The 16,272-nt window shown below is 51.0% G+C and overlaps 1 protein-coding gene across 1 annotated transcript in view; it reads right to left on the bottom strand.

Annotated features, from left to right (window-relative positions):
• Nucleotides 1-12,826, bottom strand: part of LOC149349420 (protein Skeletor, isoforms B/C-like) — a 30,646-nt gene extending 17,820 nt beyond the window's left edge. The window contains exons 1-4 of the mRNA XM_089578349.1: nt 12,671-12,826; nt 4,939-5,073; nt 2,759-2,831; nt 2,317-2,419 (exon numbers count right to left, since the gene is read on the bottom strand). Coding sequence (XP_089434475.1) covers nt 2,317-2,419; nt 2,759-2,831; nt 4,939-5,073; nt 12,671-12,725 — 366 coding nt within the window. The 5' untranslated portion in view covers nt 12,726-12,826. The remainder of the gene's footprint in view (nt 1-2,316; nt 2,420-2,758; nt 2,832-4,938; nt 5,074-12,670) is intronic.
• Between the last annotated feature and the right edge of the window lie 3,446 nt (nt 12,827-16,272).

Genomic DNA, 16,272 nt, shown 5'->3' with positions numbered 1-16,272 from the left:
CGACGAACCCCAGCTGCCGAGTGTGGCGTTCCCTCGGCCGCCGGCGTGGGGCAACGGGTGAAGCTGATGGCGGCTCCCTTTTCACCGTGGCCCAGCACAGTCGCAGAACAGCTGCGCCGCACGAGGGAGGCGGAGTTTTGCGCCGATGTGCACCGTCATGCAGGCGTGTGATTGCACAAACTGTCTCGGCAATTGGGAGGCGAACACCTCGGAACAAGGGCGCGCTATCGATGTAGTGGTCGATGGATACGACCGCCTCTAAGTTACCACTGCAAACATGCACAGTAACTGCAGTGATTAAAAAACGATTTGCGTAGTTAGGCAGCATGTAAAATATGTGCGCTAGCACTTCGGATTTCATTTCGGTGGCTGTGTTCAGATCCAGTGTTCACGGAAAGCAGTTGATGGGATAGCAATAATGGATTAATACCCATATATGCGGAATTGGTCATTCGCAACTTTACAATCATAGATCCCTCGGAGTCCGCGTACCACTCCCGGCCCAGGGGTGTTGCTGCCACCAGAGGAATTTGGGTTGAGCTGAAAACCAGGTTGCTCTTCCCAAACAACCTCTCGCGATTAAGTGAACTGCCATCAGGTATATATATATATATATATATATATATATATATATATATATATATATATATATATATATATATATATATATATATATATATATATATATATATATATATATATATATATATATATATATAATCCAGCAAAAAAAATAAATCTCGGCACGGTATGTAGTAGTAAGGACGTAGACCAACGTTTGAAACGCTTGAAACAATTTATTGACGTTTCGACCGTGGAACGGCCTTATATATATATATTAGGGGTGTGCAAATATCAAATTTTTCGATTACGAATCGAATACGAATACTTGGTTCCGAATATCGAATCGAATATCGAATAATCAAGGTCAGATGCATTTAACCACTACAAAACATTATTTGAGCACCCAAGAACATCACAGTTCAACTATCAGTGATGAAATGAACACAAAAGATGTGTGTGGCTGCACAAAAAGTATCAAAGTCTCGAACATTATTCATATAAGAGTGGAAATATCAGAGAAGATAGCTAGTACACAGCATTGATTAAGGCTAGCTTGCCATAAGTACAAAAGCGCGTTGCTGGGATGAACATAAAAGTTTGTCGTGAAGGAAAACCGGCTGCTGCACACGGTCAGGCAGTAGTAGTTAGTTCCCTTCTAGCTGAAGCGACTTCTCCAGCCACAAAAATGCCCTCTCACTTGGCACTGAACTGGCACGTATCCCACGCATAGCCACAAAGAAGCTCACCAGCGTAGTCAGCTACTGCATGGCCCAACGTTACGCATTGCTCTGGGCGCCGCTATATTGTTATGTCTCTTTTGATAGGACTTGCGGACCGAAATGAACGCCGGTGCTCGCAATAGAATATTCGGCTGGGTACGAATATTCGCGTCGGATCGAATACTCGAAACAACACGAATACTTAGATTTCGAATCGAATACGAATACTAAAAATATACTATTCGAATTATATTCGAAAATTTCGAATATTCGCACACCCCTAATATATATATATATATATATATATATATATATATATAACGTCGACTCGCAATAAACGTTTACCTAAATGAAGCGTCTCTCAATTTCGCATTTTGCCTCTAGCAACCAAGTACGTTTATCTGTTTATCTTTTCGCGTTATATATATAGCACACACACATCTGGGCAGGTGCGCAGCCTGCCACACAGCAAGCTTCAGACAAACACAGACAGACAACAGCTAAATGTGGGGAATGTCCACTATTAACTGCTAACGCACTAAAAGTTAGCGGATTTTAGTTAATTAGGAGGCTGACGACGGCCATTATAATCTCATTTTGTGTCCGCTTAATTGCGTAGTCTTTGTGCAAAAACAGTTTTCGTACCCCGCTCATCACTGGTTTCCGAACGCCCTGTACACATCAGCCCCCTGAAGGCGCAAGCCAGCGCCTTCCCTTATACTCCGGCACAAGATGTTAGTCCGCCGACGGGTAAACTAACATTGATGATCTCCTGTCTCAGCGCCCGTACGCAGTCGCTTCGGCGATTTCGTGCCAAGCGTCTGAATCCGGGAGCACCACAGACAGCCGATAAACTGTATTCGCTTTATTGGAAATCCAGTCCTGCTGCTCTCAACAACTGTGTTATATTTTAACGTGAGGTCGCGATACGCGACAACTCTCAAGCTGCGACTCCAGCGAGAGAGCCGTTTTTGGGATAAAAACTTGGAACATTTCGTTTCAGCGTCGGACCAGGGAATGAGTAAAGTCTTACCGCAAACTTTCTGCAGTAGATGCCCAGGTACTGATAGTCGGTGATCTTCTTGGGCAAGGTGAGGAGCACCCGGGCATTCTTGTAGGCCTTCAGGACCCGCATGCTGCGAGGAAGTGGCTTTCTCGCATTCGTAGTGTGCGCGTGTCCCCTTCCGAAGTCTTGGTTTCCGCATACTCTTAGTACACTCCTCTGCGTGCTCTTAATTGTGCTGGGCGAAGCACGCACTATATACGCTTATATCTCTCTTCATGCGCTAGTCAATACGCACAGAACGCCTGCTGTTATTTAACCCAAGTTGCCGCAGGCGGACAGATATCATAGTTCTTCCTCCAGAAGGAGAACGAAGCGACGGGAAAGGGCGCCTTCGGATCGAGAGTAGTGAACGCCTAAAAGCGAGGGCTGGGCGAATGGCCTTCTCTCGCTCACGAAACGAAACACTCACCTGCCGTTCTCGTCCGGAATCTGGTGGCCCTTGCTGTCAGGCTCCTGGCCGGTGCCAACCCAGAAGAAGGCCTCTGCAACGAAAGACGTGCTCGTCGCAGTGAGAGAAGGTGGCGCTTCGGTTGGGCAGCATAGAGCGACACAGCGGCTTACATCCGTTCATGTTCGAATTACGAAAGCTAAAGGCAGCGCATTTAAGTGGAAAATAGAGGGTAACGAGCGCAATACTAGCGGCCGCAGCGGCTGAGAGGAGTCTTCCAACCTGTGGGGCGCGTTTTTCACCGGCGACATGCACACGAGCGGGCGAATTGCTTCGTTCATTTCTCTGTCCTTGAGTGTCTGTTGGCATAATTCTGCGGCTGCTTTAAGGCAGCTGCCATTCTTCTTTTGTTCGCCGGTGCTGCTAATGGCCTTGAGGCGGCCCTTGGAGTCAGTGTCTCGTTATTTTGCCGTAGGGCAGCAGACCATGCAGCGCACGTCTTTCATCCGTGCCTCGGTAATACAGACGAGCGGGAGGTTTCTCTCTGGAGGTTTCCGAACGAGAGAGAAAAATAATAAAGGGTGGGTAACATGCTGCTATTGCAAACAGTGATAAAATCCTAACTAGAGGTTCCGCAGGGATGCTATTCACCAGGGATACTGGTCAGATGATATCCATGATCAAAGAGTACCTGCCAAATCCCTAGACACTTCGTGGTCCGAACATGCTGCAGGTTCTCTTTCCACTTCCAGTACATCGCCCCACCGTCGGCTCCTTCTCTAGCTAGAGCAGATGCGGCGCCATTATAGAACGTGCATCGCCACACATGCTCGCCGGCGGCAAGGCACTACCGCATGCGTCCACACGGATGCCAGCCGAGCGACATGGCGTATTCGGCGCGAGCGGCGTTCCAAAAGTGAAGCCATCCGTGGCCGTCGCGCGGGGAGCGAGGTGTAGCTCTCATGTTGCGTCGCGCAGGAGTCTCTACGCTCAGGCAGCTGTGCAAGGGGCTTTCTGTTAAACGCCGTTCTTCAAAAAACAGACACAGGTGCGCACCGCATTCGCGGCGATCTTTCTTAGCAGGAGGAATGTTCAGAGATAGAAGTGTGTCGGAAACTGCCCAGGTCCGCAGCTCTCATCTGCCTGCAGCGACACTTGAATTTGTGTAGGCGCAGGATCGTCGTCTAGACGCTGCGTACTTGGGCACGTTTTGTATACAGAACTGGCAAGTGCAGACCAAAGCAGCGTTTTAAGGCCCCGCGCCGGCCGTGGTCACAGGCCGTTTTTGGCAACGTTTGCGCGATCGCTGGGGTTCTCCCGTTTGCGCTAAAAAACCAAGTTACATCTAAACGGGAATAGTGACGTATTTCGCTCTCAGTGGATGTATTGTTAATATCAATCAGAATGCAAAATACACAGTGCGTAAACCGGTATTTCTGATGGACTTGTTTGCCTTTATTAACTGATTTAAAAACACTACTGCGCAGGAAAAGCAGCTGCTTCTACAGCATTTAGAAGAGGTGTATAATATCATGATCACAGGAGTGGCTGCAATGGCTAGTTATTTAGAATCGGCGCTCTAAAGGAAGACCAAAAATCATGAAAATGACGCATATTAGACGGCCATTAACTTCTGGTCTAGTTGACGAAACTCTGGGATATTTGGCCCGTTTATAGGTCTTGAATAATTAGTTAAATCTGCGAATATATTTCAGTTCAATTTTTGTAGTTCTTTAGTTTTAATTATTACCGTAACCAAGAAAAAAGTGAAAACGTTCTCTTGGTTCTTTCACACACGTGATCAGTTGCGGACAAGTTTTCCCTGACAACCACGGTTTTCCTCTGAACTGGCGATAACGCAAGTTCAATCATGGTAGTGCGCGAGGCCAAGCGCAGAATAAGACCGGACGCACAGAGAAGTATGTGGTACGTCTATCTCTTTTGTGCGCACAAAGAACTTTGCCCCAGCAAACATGTATTTTCCTTATTAGCACAAGCGTTTTGTCAGTGGTTTACCTGTCGCCAACTTCTGTCGACCACAGAAGCAGTGCGACAACGGGCATTGTGGACTTCACGACAGAAATGGCGCTCCTTGCCGTCGCTGTGCCCTTCATCGCGCTTCGTGCTGCTAATGCACCATCTCGCTCAAATCTCGCAACTAGTGCAACATGCATGCTCAGACCACATCGCCGGCGACGCACCTGGGCCCGCTCCATCGTAGTTGAGGTCTGTGATGATGACACTGTTCTCAGTGGCGGCGTACACTTTGCCGGAGAAGCTGTGAGCGTTTGTCTTGACTGAGCCGATCAGCTTGCCGTAGTATGCGCCAGCGATTCCTGGAAAATGAAGAAAGTGCACATTGCTTCGCGCAGCAAAAGACGTTCAAAGCATGCGCGCAGCAACGCAGTATCACAGCCAGGTGTCGCCGAGCACACTGTATGGGGACAAGACACTCGTTTCCCTCTGTATTTGAACAGCCGAGAAGCGCAGGCGCACTTATTTTCACACTTCTATGCAATAAATACGAACCGCGCATGCGCGTATGTGTAAGTGGTGAAGTGGGTAGGCGTAAGGTGCTAATTTCATTGAAATATTTACCGCCATGCTGCCACCAAAGCAATCGTGCGCCAATTTCCTGTTCTTGCGGAGAGGTCCCAAGACGCTTATAGCATTTATTGGTTGCATCTGTGCTTGGTAATCAGGGTCGCCGAGGGTTACAATCGGCTCACCCACCACTTGTGCATACGCTATGGGGCAGTAATGTTGCAGTCTGGGTTACTTGGTTGCCCGTTTTGTTAATGAAGAACAGCGCAACGGAACCACAGGGGCAACAGGTCAGCGCTTGTCTACGTCCATCTGCCTTTCGTGGGCCCGTTCGGTGCGCTGTTCTTCGATAACGCTATAGGGGCAGAAAATGTTTTAGTGCAGTCGCAGGAGCCGCTCGGTTGAATACAAACCGGCTTGTGGCGCGTATGCGGCCTCCGAGTGCTTTGCGCTCCATCGGAAGAGGTGGGCTGTGTGGGTTGGCCCAGTCGGGAGACAAGTGTGGCATGCGGTCCGCGCAAGCATCGGCTGCGAAGTTGGTTTTCTACCAGCACCCCGTGCGGTCACAGGCGCGTCAGCGTTGCTGGATCTCTGGTGTGAGAACAAACCCACTTGCCCGGTGTCACAAAATTCGGCTCACATTCGGAAAGTCAGCGCTGCGCGGAAGCAATCTCGCCAGTGCGCACCGTAGAGAATTCTGGAACAGTGGAGGAAAGAACCCCGGAGAGCGCCTAACCTTGTGTGTGTTGCTGCCCTCTCCACTTCATTCGCCGGCGCGCCGCCAACGGAAAAATGTTCGCGCGCGCCGCCGAACAATCGAGAAGTTAGCTGCAAATGCTACACATTGCCGACGGAGAGAGCGGAAACCTTGAGCGTGCTGAGTGATGCCCTCTCCACTTCGCTCGCGCGCCGGTGGTGCCGGGTCAGAAGAAAGAACGCAAACTTTTTTGAAACCAGCCTCCACGCCTGACCAATGGCATGGGGAAAATTGGAGGCTTATCAAGGTTAATCCCAGTGGATGCGAAGCATGTTAAGAAGCTGCCTCAGTGTGGATGGGGCTAAGTAACGGAGACGTGGTTTTAGGTTAATCGTCGTACTTTATTCTTTGCAGCCCGACAAACACACTCTTATGGTCCGTAAATGCATGACTCTTGGTTTGCACGTCACTTATACCGCATACACGCCCGGCGCAAAGACGTTGGCGCGGTTGCAGGCGCAGACTGACGCGACGGCGGGCGCGCGCCGTTGCGTTCATCCCTGGCGTGACGTCACATATCACGTGATGCAGCGATGGTGGCGCCTCCGCCGCGTCGCGCGCGACGGCGCGAACCGAAGCGTGGTGGCCACCGCCGGGCGACGTCCGACGGTGCGATATGAGGCCCCATCTGCAGCCGGTGTGACGTCATCACGTGACGTCATGCCACGTGACCCCACTTCAGGGTCAATGGTGGCCACCGCCGGGCGTCGCGCGAAGGCCCGAAACCTACGTTAATATGCTTCGCATAAAAAATTGTACACTTAATACTGAGTGTATAGACGTGGCGCGCCTATATATGAAGGACGTTGAGCACTACCAGTCATCCCGTGCTATCATCTTCATCATCATAGAAACTTTATTGTATGCAGAGAAGTTTGGGGCTCGCAGACCCCTGGGCCCCCGCACGGCCCCACTGGACTCAAACATTCATGTTCCTGCGGACCATGACGCCGGCAGCCCGGCTGGTTGCGATGGCCTGTTTGGCCGGGTCTGTGGAGCGCCGCAGGGTCTCCCATGCCCCCCAAGTGGTGAGGAGATCCAGGCCCCGCGGGGGAGGGTCCGCCAGGTAGAGGATGTGGGAAAGGGTAGCGGAGGGATGCTGGCAGAGGGTACAGGAAGGGCTAGTGGAGTGATATCGGGATTGCAGATAGGGGGACGGGAGGGTGCGCGTCTGGAGGCGTCGCCAGAGCGTTGGGTGGTAGTTGTCTAGTGAGAGGTGGGGTGGGGGGTAGAACAGGCGCGCGGCCCGAAAGGCCTGCGTCAGATCGCTGAAGGAGTGCATGCGATCCCGCTTGAATCCCAGGTCGGAGGCCGACGGCGCCCGGTTTAAAGAACCTGTGCCACCGTTTAAGTTTCGGAGAAGCGCGCCCCCGCGGCTCCCGGATCAACGCCACTTGCCCAGATATGGCCCAGCGAGTCCTGCGCCAATCTTCGGGGCGGCCCTGTAGGATCCCCGGTCGTCGGACTGTCACAACGCCCGGTGAACAAATTGTGTTCTTTTCTATTTATCTCTCTCCTGTGTTTGTGCACTTCAGGTGCAATAGCTATCTTGTATTCTCTCTCTTGCGAAACTGTGCATGTTTTGCATTGTTGTGTAAACCACTTTGTGCGGGTTATTACGAGCGATTGGAAATTCTGTATGGTCTCTTTGCTGTATAAAGTTTGTTTTGTTTGTGAACCTTCTGGCTCCGACCCATTCTCTGGCTTGAGACCGGCGAAAGCTGGGCACCAAACGACCAACCCCCTCGTCACTTGGTAGCTGGTCTCTGGCTGAGCTTGCCACGCTGAGATCTCCTTTGAGACCGAGATCGCTAGCCCCACACGCTCCAAGGGCGTCTGGGAGTGACACCCGGCTCGTGACAGTCCATTCGGGTTTTGGTCAAGCGCGCCCCGTAAACTGCGCTGCGGGTCGTACATGCATCCAACGCAGGTGGCGTGGCGAAAAGTGCGACTGCACGGTCGGCCCTCGAGGCCCACCACAGACATGCCTTGTGACGAGCATGTTGGTGATTCTGAGGGGCGATAAAATGAGTGAAGGAGGTGTTCTGTAACACTCGCATGCAGCTTTCATCCGGTATTCACCGCGCTTTCATAGCACATTGAGTGCTGTGCCCGGGAAGGCTTTCTCCGCCCATTGATGCCGTCAGTCGTTGGGGCTTCGCGCCTGCCAAGTGCTGAACGCGTTCAGGGTTGCTAACCACGTTACGTAGGCGAATTTACTTTTTCGCCCAAACAGCAGACATGACGTACCCACTTGCCAAAATTCTTATAGTGGCGGTCTCCGAGAAATTTGGAATGGCGCCGAACTGCCCTCTTGGTGATTTTGAAAAACTTTTTATGGCGTTCAGTGTAACGATACCATGCAGCCCAAGCCGGCACTTTGCCTCGACAACAGGAGCGCGGTGATGCTGCGCACGGGGCGTGACCGGCGGGGTTCCTAATGCCGACCATTCTATGACGAGGCGGTCGTGCAAACATGCAATGGAAAAAAAAATTGGCAGTGGCTTAGCTCAGCTAGGCTAGGATATACGTAGCGAAAGCAGTTTCATCTACTGACATTTCGGCAGCGACACGCCGTCCTTGTCGTTCAGCAGCTTGGCGGCGTCTCTTCGCGAGACGTTCATCTCGTTCCTCGGGCGTCTCGGCCGCCCGCTTAGCCTTTCGCGCCTCGTTTTCACGCTGTCGGCCGGCCTTGTACCATGCGACGACTTCTCTGGATCGGAAGACTCAGTTTCGCGCAGCCTGTCTGCCGCCGTGACGAGCACGGCCGCTCTCCTTCTTCCATCGCTTGCTGCTTATATCCCAGCTGCGCGCCTCTGCGCATGAGCAGTGCGGCGCAGCGGCTGTGGTGCCATGGTTGCCATGGTACTGGTTGCCTTGGTAACGGAATGCTGTATGACGAACGGTTGCTCAAAATTTTGGTGCATATACTCGGGAATACTGCCACCGTATTGAGGCCGACCAGTGATGGCATCGCTGGGATTTCGTCTGCACCTGCGATATCTGTTGCTCAAACAAGCGTCATCGCTTCGGCGGGCGCGGTTTTGCGCCGCGCGTCTCTCCTATCGTTACTCCTGTCTGCACGTGGCAGCATTGTGACTCAGCTCGGGTGTGACATCATCACTGTTTTGCGTCAGCCTACACGTCATCTCTCACGGCCGCGGAGAGGGTTCGATTCCCACATAGACCTGAATTTTCTTTTATTTTTATTCTAATGTATCATGACGTCATATGACCGATCACGTAACGGGGGACCAACTTCCGGCGTCAACATAGCCATGTAATGCTTTTGCTTTAATAAATTGGTGCGTTTTTCGTTCAGATTTTGTGGTGCGGGCATCTTCAGCCAAAACGAAAGCTTCGTGCGCCTTTCGTTTGCCGTGAACGTGAGAGAGAGAGTGGCGACAAGGACGAATCGGTGGGCGCCGCCATGTTATGTCCTGTGCATGGCAATTTCGATGCCTCAAACTTTTGGGGGCCCCAAGGCTTTGGTCCCCTATACTAAAACTGTAATGCGTAAGGCATTACGGAATCGGGGCGTAGATGAGCCGCATGCAAAAACACTGGAAGATAGCCATCCCTTACAAAAAAGAGCGTTGACTTTCCGTTTATACTGTTTATGACTTGTTGGCTCAACGGCTTTTCAATGCTAATTATACAGACGCTAGTAAAACAAGCCTCAAAGAAATTTCTTTGAGTATTTCACAGCGATGTATTTGTTGAGTACATGTTGTTGAGATGCAGTTCTGAAGGCGGTGATGCACCTAAGCCTAACTTAAGCAATGCACCACAAATATAGATGCGCATGATGTACTGTACCTCAGTATTACCATATACTTTATGCTCAGTGAGACCCAAGCACCTGTAAACTCTTGTAAGCCATTTAGACTCCCCCTTTCACAGGAAAGAAAAGTGCCAATGCTACAATGCACCCTCAGGCCTACGTTCTGTGATGCTTTCTATATGCGTTCATGCAAAAGTGGCTCTTTCTATTGGCTTTATTTATGGTATTCTTGAAGGAATCAAGGTATTCAAATAACAGAACACCACATGTGAACTTGAGACGCAAACATATAGCCGCAATAATAATTTAGATAACTTTGACGATTGCCAGTTCATCCCCTGCGTCGATCATGACACCATTGTAGAGGAGTATATAAGGATAAAGCTAAGGTAAACCAGTAACAGCGGATTTCCAGTTATTGAGCACTTTACAGTCTCATGTGCGAACTGCTCCATCCTGTCTAATTGGGGGTGGGGTCTGTATGTGTGCACAGAATATCCTCTTCAGTATCAAATCAACATGAGTTTGCAATATTACAGTGTAAGCGCTGGTTGCCTGCATTTCTTGTTTATTCTTGAAGGACATGTACCCGTGAACTGCATCGGCATGGGCCTTCCGGTGTAATAAGAACACCTGCATCTGAATTTCTTTTTTAGGTCTTTGCAATGGCAGTTTTCAAAAAATTCCAAGAATATATAAAAAAATAAAGCAAGAAATTTTCATTACGTCATCAAAAATAAAACAACTAGAGTTCAACGCAACAGTATTCAATATAATTTCAATGGTATTTCAGTGGCCAATATTAAAGAGATTTCAATGACTCTTGATGTTTTATCAAGAGAAAAACAATGTTATTTCAAGGGAATTCTTCAACATTGGCCACTGTATTTCAATTGTTTTTCAACAAAAATTTTTGTAAGGGAAATAACGGCTGCACAGCCACCACAGTCTTCCATAAAGTCAGCAGTAAAATTCCAATAAGGAAGGGTTATCGGGCAGGGAGACACGATCTCGCCAGTGCTATTCGCCGCCTGATTACTGGAGGTATTCGGAGGCCTTTGTTGGGAACAGTTGGGGATATGAGTAAACGAAGAATCTACGAAGAAGTAATCTGCGCTCCGCTAGTGACATTGCCTTGCTAAGTCACGCAGGAGATGAATGGCAAAGCATGATAAATGATTTATACAGGTAGAACATAACGGGGCGGCTAAAGTTAATATGCAGAAGACCAAAGTGACGTTCAACAGTCTCGCAAAGGAACAGCAGTTTACGATTAGTAGCGTGGCATTGGAATTGTTAAGGGAACACGTCTACTTAGAGCATGTAGTGACTGCGGATTCGGATCATGTGAGTGAAATACTAGAAGAATAATAATGGGGTGGGGCGCATTTGGCCTGTTCTCTCAGATCATGAACGGCACTTTACCAATACCCCTGAAGAGAAAAGTATATAACACCGGTATCTCACCGGTATACTCGCCTATGGGGAAGAAACGTGGAGGCTAATGAAAGGGGTTCAACTTAAATTGAGGACACCGCAGCGAGCTATGGAAAGAAAAATGGCAGGCGTAATTTAAGGGACAGGAGGAGGGCAGAGTGGGTTAGAGAGCAAACGCGGTTTAATGACATCGCAGTCGAAATCGAGAAGAAATTGGGTTGGGCAGGGCATGTAATGCGAAGGCAAGATAAGCGATGGTCGTTATGGGTAACGGACTGGATACCTTTAACGAAAGTTAGGTGAGCGGATGAGATTAAGAAGTTTGCGGGGATAAGGTGGCCACAGCTGGCACAGGACAGGGTTAATTGGAGAGCTGTGGGAGAGGCCTTTGTCCTGAAGTTGGCGTAGTCTGGCTAACGATGATGATTCTAAAATTCTCTAAGACGTGTGTTTCTCGCTGCTGCAGGGTATTCGATGGCCAGCGCAATCAATTTTTGTGCATTGCCACGGGCGTCATTCCACGCGAAGTCTCAGCAGCCGTTATTAAAGCCCAGATGTAGTACAGCAGCGGACATGTTGCAGGGCATCTAATATGAGTGACCATCATGATTCCCGTGGGCAGCGTAGCGCCATACAGCCACCGTGCCGCGCGACATGGTGTGCGTTCGCCGAAATAAAAAGCTCGACAGTAGCGCAAGAGAGACGACGATTTCTTGCCGGTGGCGCGTTCTGTACTGTTGTACCTCACGGGACATCGCCCAGAAAGTGCACACTTGCAACAAAATCACCATCATGGAAACCGCATTTTTCAGAGGGTACACTCAATTGTTTTGATTGCATGCGAGACCATTAGTATTCAAAGCTTGTTTCGTTTGTCCCGAAGCCGTGCTTACAACTTGTCGCCAACAACCGGTACTTGGCCGGCTCACTGGACCTCGGCTGCTAACTGTCACCGTCACCATCTCTGCCACCGACAGTTGGTGGATGTTCGCCTAGTGACACAGAACCTTTCCGCATGACGGCGTCGACCGCAAGATTGCGCGACACAGGCAGGGGACGCTCCGTGACTGGGCAGCGGCGCCCAGAGTAGTCAGTGTCTCTAATTGCGGGCCCGCCGAGAGTGGGTCACGGCAACTTTCCCCAAGGACTCTCGCCGGACCTCGCCCCGTCCGACGAAGGTCTATCAGCGGGCAGACAGTTTTTGCGGAGCGAGGTCAAGATCACATACATCCGGCCCGTTAGAGCACCCAAGCCGTCACGCACGCAGAGTTACCGTTAGCTAACTGCACGCGCTGCGGGCCCGAAGCGGAAGCTACTGTCCCCCATACCGCGCCGCCCACTGCGAAGGAACGCGTCACAGCCACACTCGCGGAGAAAGGGCCGGAAAAAAACCCGTTCCTCCGGCGCGTACCTTGCGGGCCGAGGGCGGCGCACACGAGCAGCAGCACGACGATCCGGCCGGCCATCGCTCCGCCAACAGGTGAATGGGGCTGCGGCCGCGCCGGGGCGGCCGTTTTGTGCCGAGACCGGCGGCTCCCCCTGGCGGTGGTGCGCGCGGCTTCGCCGGAAAAGGAGACGCCCGGCGAAGGCCACATCCGCAAGGCACGAGAGGCGGAATCGAACGGACGGAGGAGGCCAGATGTGAAACCACGAGTCCAAGAGAAAGAGCCTTGTCTGCCTGTCGGTCGGGCTAGCCTTTCCGAGGACGATGTGAAGCTCTGAAATTGATAGCGCCCATATTTGACGTGGCAACTTCCGCCCCCCGCTGTACACGAAAAATAGGCATCGTGCGCAAGACCTATATAGTGCTCTAGAATACTAGTAATCTAGAGCACTACAACACCGAGTCACTTAACTGTTGCTTTCTCAGTTTCTCTCCAACTCCTGTGAATTTTGCCGCACCCCGGCGCAACCATTTACCTGTCCCTTCTTCATTGGCGGGCACATCGCGCTGTGCGCATCACTTCTTACAATTTTTTTTATTTGCACGACCCTATACATGTGTTTCATCGCAACTTCTGGCACTCTTTCAAACAAGATGACCTTATATCTAGTGAATTTTACTTATAATTATGGTCCCATTGGCGCGACCACTTTGGCTTCCTTGTTACGACGTGTTTTGATTTGGAGTATACCTACTTTAAAGAGAAGGCAGAGCCTGAAATGAGGTGTCAGTTAATTCGCGCACTTTTGCTCTATGAGTTGAACGCCTCAGTGGCGCAACTCGCTAGGAGGCCACTTGCCTCCTTTGAGGCTTACATTGCTGTTCAGCAGAGCGGCTAAAAACCTGTATTTTTGCCCCTTTGGTCATTTAATTACTCGTCCGCGCTTCTCGCTCTGGCTGCTTGCACCCGTCAGTACCACATTTGAAGACTCGTGCTTCAAGTCGTACACCCTGTCGAAACGGGCTAACTCCTTGCTAAACACTGTGACCCAATTTAATGCAAACCTCCGTCGGGACGCCGTCATCGTGCAAAAGTTGCTGCGAGCCTGGTGCTGCACCGGAACCCTGGTTGACAGCTGACGCGGCTACTCCTCTCCTGGAAAGCTGGTCATCAAAGGTAACCAATTTATTCTCTATTGAAAAATGTTAGTGACGGGGTACAGCAATTGGGGCACTGTGGTTATCAGCGTGCATCGAGCACTTCGGCGACCTATTTTCCAATGCTAGGCCACAAGGCTCCTTTACTTTCACCTTCCGTAAGTGCTTTGTGGATTGCTGGCAATATCTCGTGCTGTACTTTCGCGTCAGTCAATGATGTACTGGCAACTACAGAAAGGTCAAACACAACTAGCGCATACTGTCCCTGCTCAAATTTTGTCTCTACTGCTTTGAAACACAGGTTATATCACGTAAAAGGTGTCTCGCCGACAAAAGATGACACCACGCTGACGGTTCACTTCCAACCACGGCACTACTGACGACAGTGCCGCCTCAGTGCATTGAACGCATAGGAGCTGCGGCCATCTGCTTGGCGAGGACAAAGGTCGCAATGTAATCACCACTCAAAACACCAAGCAAAAATGGCGTACTCGCGATAGCACATCTGATATCGCTTGTCTAGCGATGGCGACAAGCGGTCGTTGGTCACTTTCAAGTATCACGAGGCCTCTGCAAACAAAGTGACCAACTTTCTGCACTAAAGAGCGGAGGCGTACGCCCCAAGCCGAACGTCGTGCTTGACCACGCAACAACGAATTTCGCCCGGTAATATTCATCGTAACTGCAGGCAGCGCATTCCAGGGCAACTATTCGAGAAGGTGGCTGCAAGGACTGGCCGTTGAAAATATATAGCTCGGTGAGGGGCTGGAAGAAGGGGCGCTTTAATGCGGCGATCATAACTGCTTAAGTAGTTGATGACGCCAACATCATCGTAAGATCCATATGTATCAGCAGCGCGAACACCACACAGGAAGAAGAAGGAGAAGAAGGTAAAGAGCGCTGAACCGCGAACTTGGGTCCGTGACCAAGGTAACGCTGGACTTCCTCTGGGATGCTCCTGACACCTCCCACGAGGTGGACGGGGTTTCCAGTCTTTTTTTGCTTTGGAGGCACGAGAGCACGCAAGCACGGAAGTGCCTGCTGCCAGAGGCACTCTGTCGTTCGGCTGACTTGTGTCGCAACTTCACGCCATTTCCTTGATGCTGCTGGCATTGGCGTCGATGTGAACACCATTAACCGCAGGTGTTCTCTGTGGAGGCTCGCCTGGTGCTGCCATTCCGAACGCAAGATTTTGCACAGGCGGGTGGCATGGCCGACAGTGGGCTGGATGCCGCCGAACAGCTTCAGAAGTTCAGGTGGGAGCACCTTGCGTCGAATGCAGAAGCCGAGAATTCTTCCCTGGCAGGAGGATGCCGCGGCGAGGTATAATACGTAGCCGGGATCAGTTTCTGAAGAAAGGAAAGGGCCCGTAGAACAAGAAATGTACTTGAATAACACCATCTGTCGGGCTAGTTGGTTGCGATCCATATGTATCAGCAGCGCGAACACCACACAGGAAGAAGAAGGAGAAGAAGGTAAAGAGCGCTTCTTCCTGTGTGGTGTTCGCGCTGCTGATACATATGGATCGCAACCAACTAGCCCGACAGATGGTGTTATTCAAGTACATTTCTTGTTCTACGGGCCCTTTCCTTTCTTCAGAAACTGATCCCGGCTACGTATTATACCTCGCCGCGGCATCCTCCTGCCAGGGAAGAATTCTCGGCTTCTGCATTCGACGCAAGGTGCTCCCACCTGAACTTCTGAAGCTGTTCGGCGGCATCCAGCCCACTGTCGGCCATGCCACCCGCCTGTGCAAAATCTTGCGTTCGGAATGGCAGCACCAGGCGAGCCTCCACAGAGAACACCTGCGGTTAATGGTGTTCACATCGACGCCAATGCCAGCAGCATCAAGGAAATGGCGTGAAGTTGCGACACAAGTCAGCCGAACGACAGAGTGCCTCTGGCAGCAGGCACTTCCGTGCTTGCGTGCTCTCGTGCCTCCAAAGCAAAAAAAGACTGGAAACCCCGTCCACCTCGTGGGAGGTGTCAGGAGCATCCCAGAGGAAGTCCAGCGTTTCCTTGGTCACGGACCCAAGTTCGCGGTTCAGCGCTCTTTACCTTCTTCTCCTTCTTCTTCCTGTGTGGTGTTCGCGCTGCTGATACATATGGATCGCAACCAACTAGCCCGACAGATGGTATCATCGTAAGGCCTGCTTTTTTGTGTGGTTTCGGCAAGTCGGTTACGTTGCAAATCCAGACAAAGCAAGCAAGCGGGACGTTGTAGGGTGCCTCGATGCCTGCAAAGCTGCGCTGGCATCGAGCTACCCTAAGATGTTGCTGAGTGGTGCGCCATCCCGGACCCCAGTCGTGCGCGGTAGCGCCATGGGATCATGGTGGTTGAGCCGAAGCCGATCGTTTGAACCTTTAAGCCGTTCGACTGACGCAACAAACCAAATTTGACCCTAGCTCTGGGCAGACCAACCGGGGCAAATCGGGAGTCGCCTCTTCCTATCCTCCCCTCCATCTTTCAC

The sequence above is a fragment of the Amblyomma mixtum genome, chromosome 3, assembly GCF_055824585.1.
Source record: "Amblyomma mixtum isolate Tamu chromosome 3, ASM5582458v1, whole genome shotgun sequence".
Taxonomy (NCBI): domain Eukaryota; kingdom Metazoa; phylum Arthropoda; class Arachnida; order Ixodida; family Ixodidae; genus Amblyomma; species Amblyomma mixtum.
The sequence above is the reverse complement of the archived record's forward strand: the minus strand, read 5'-3'. Positions and strand labels throughout refer to the sequence as shown.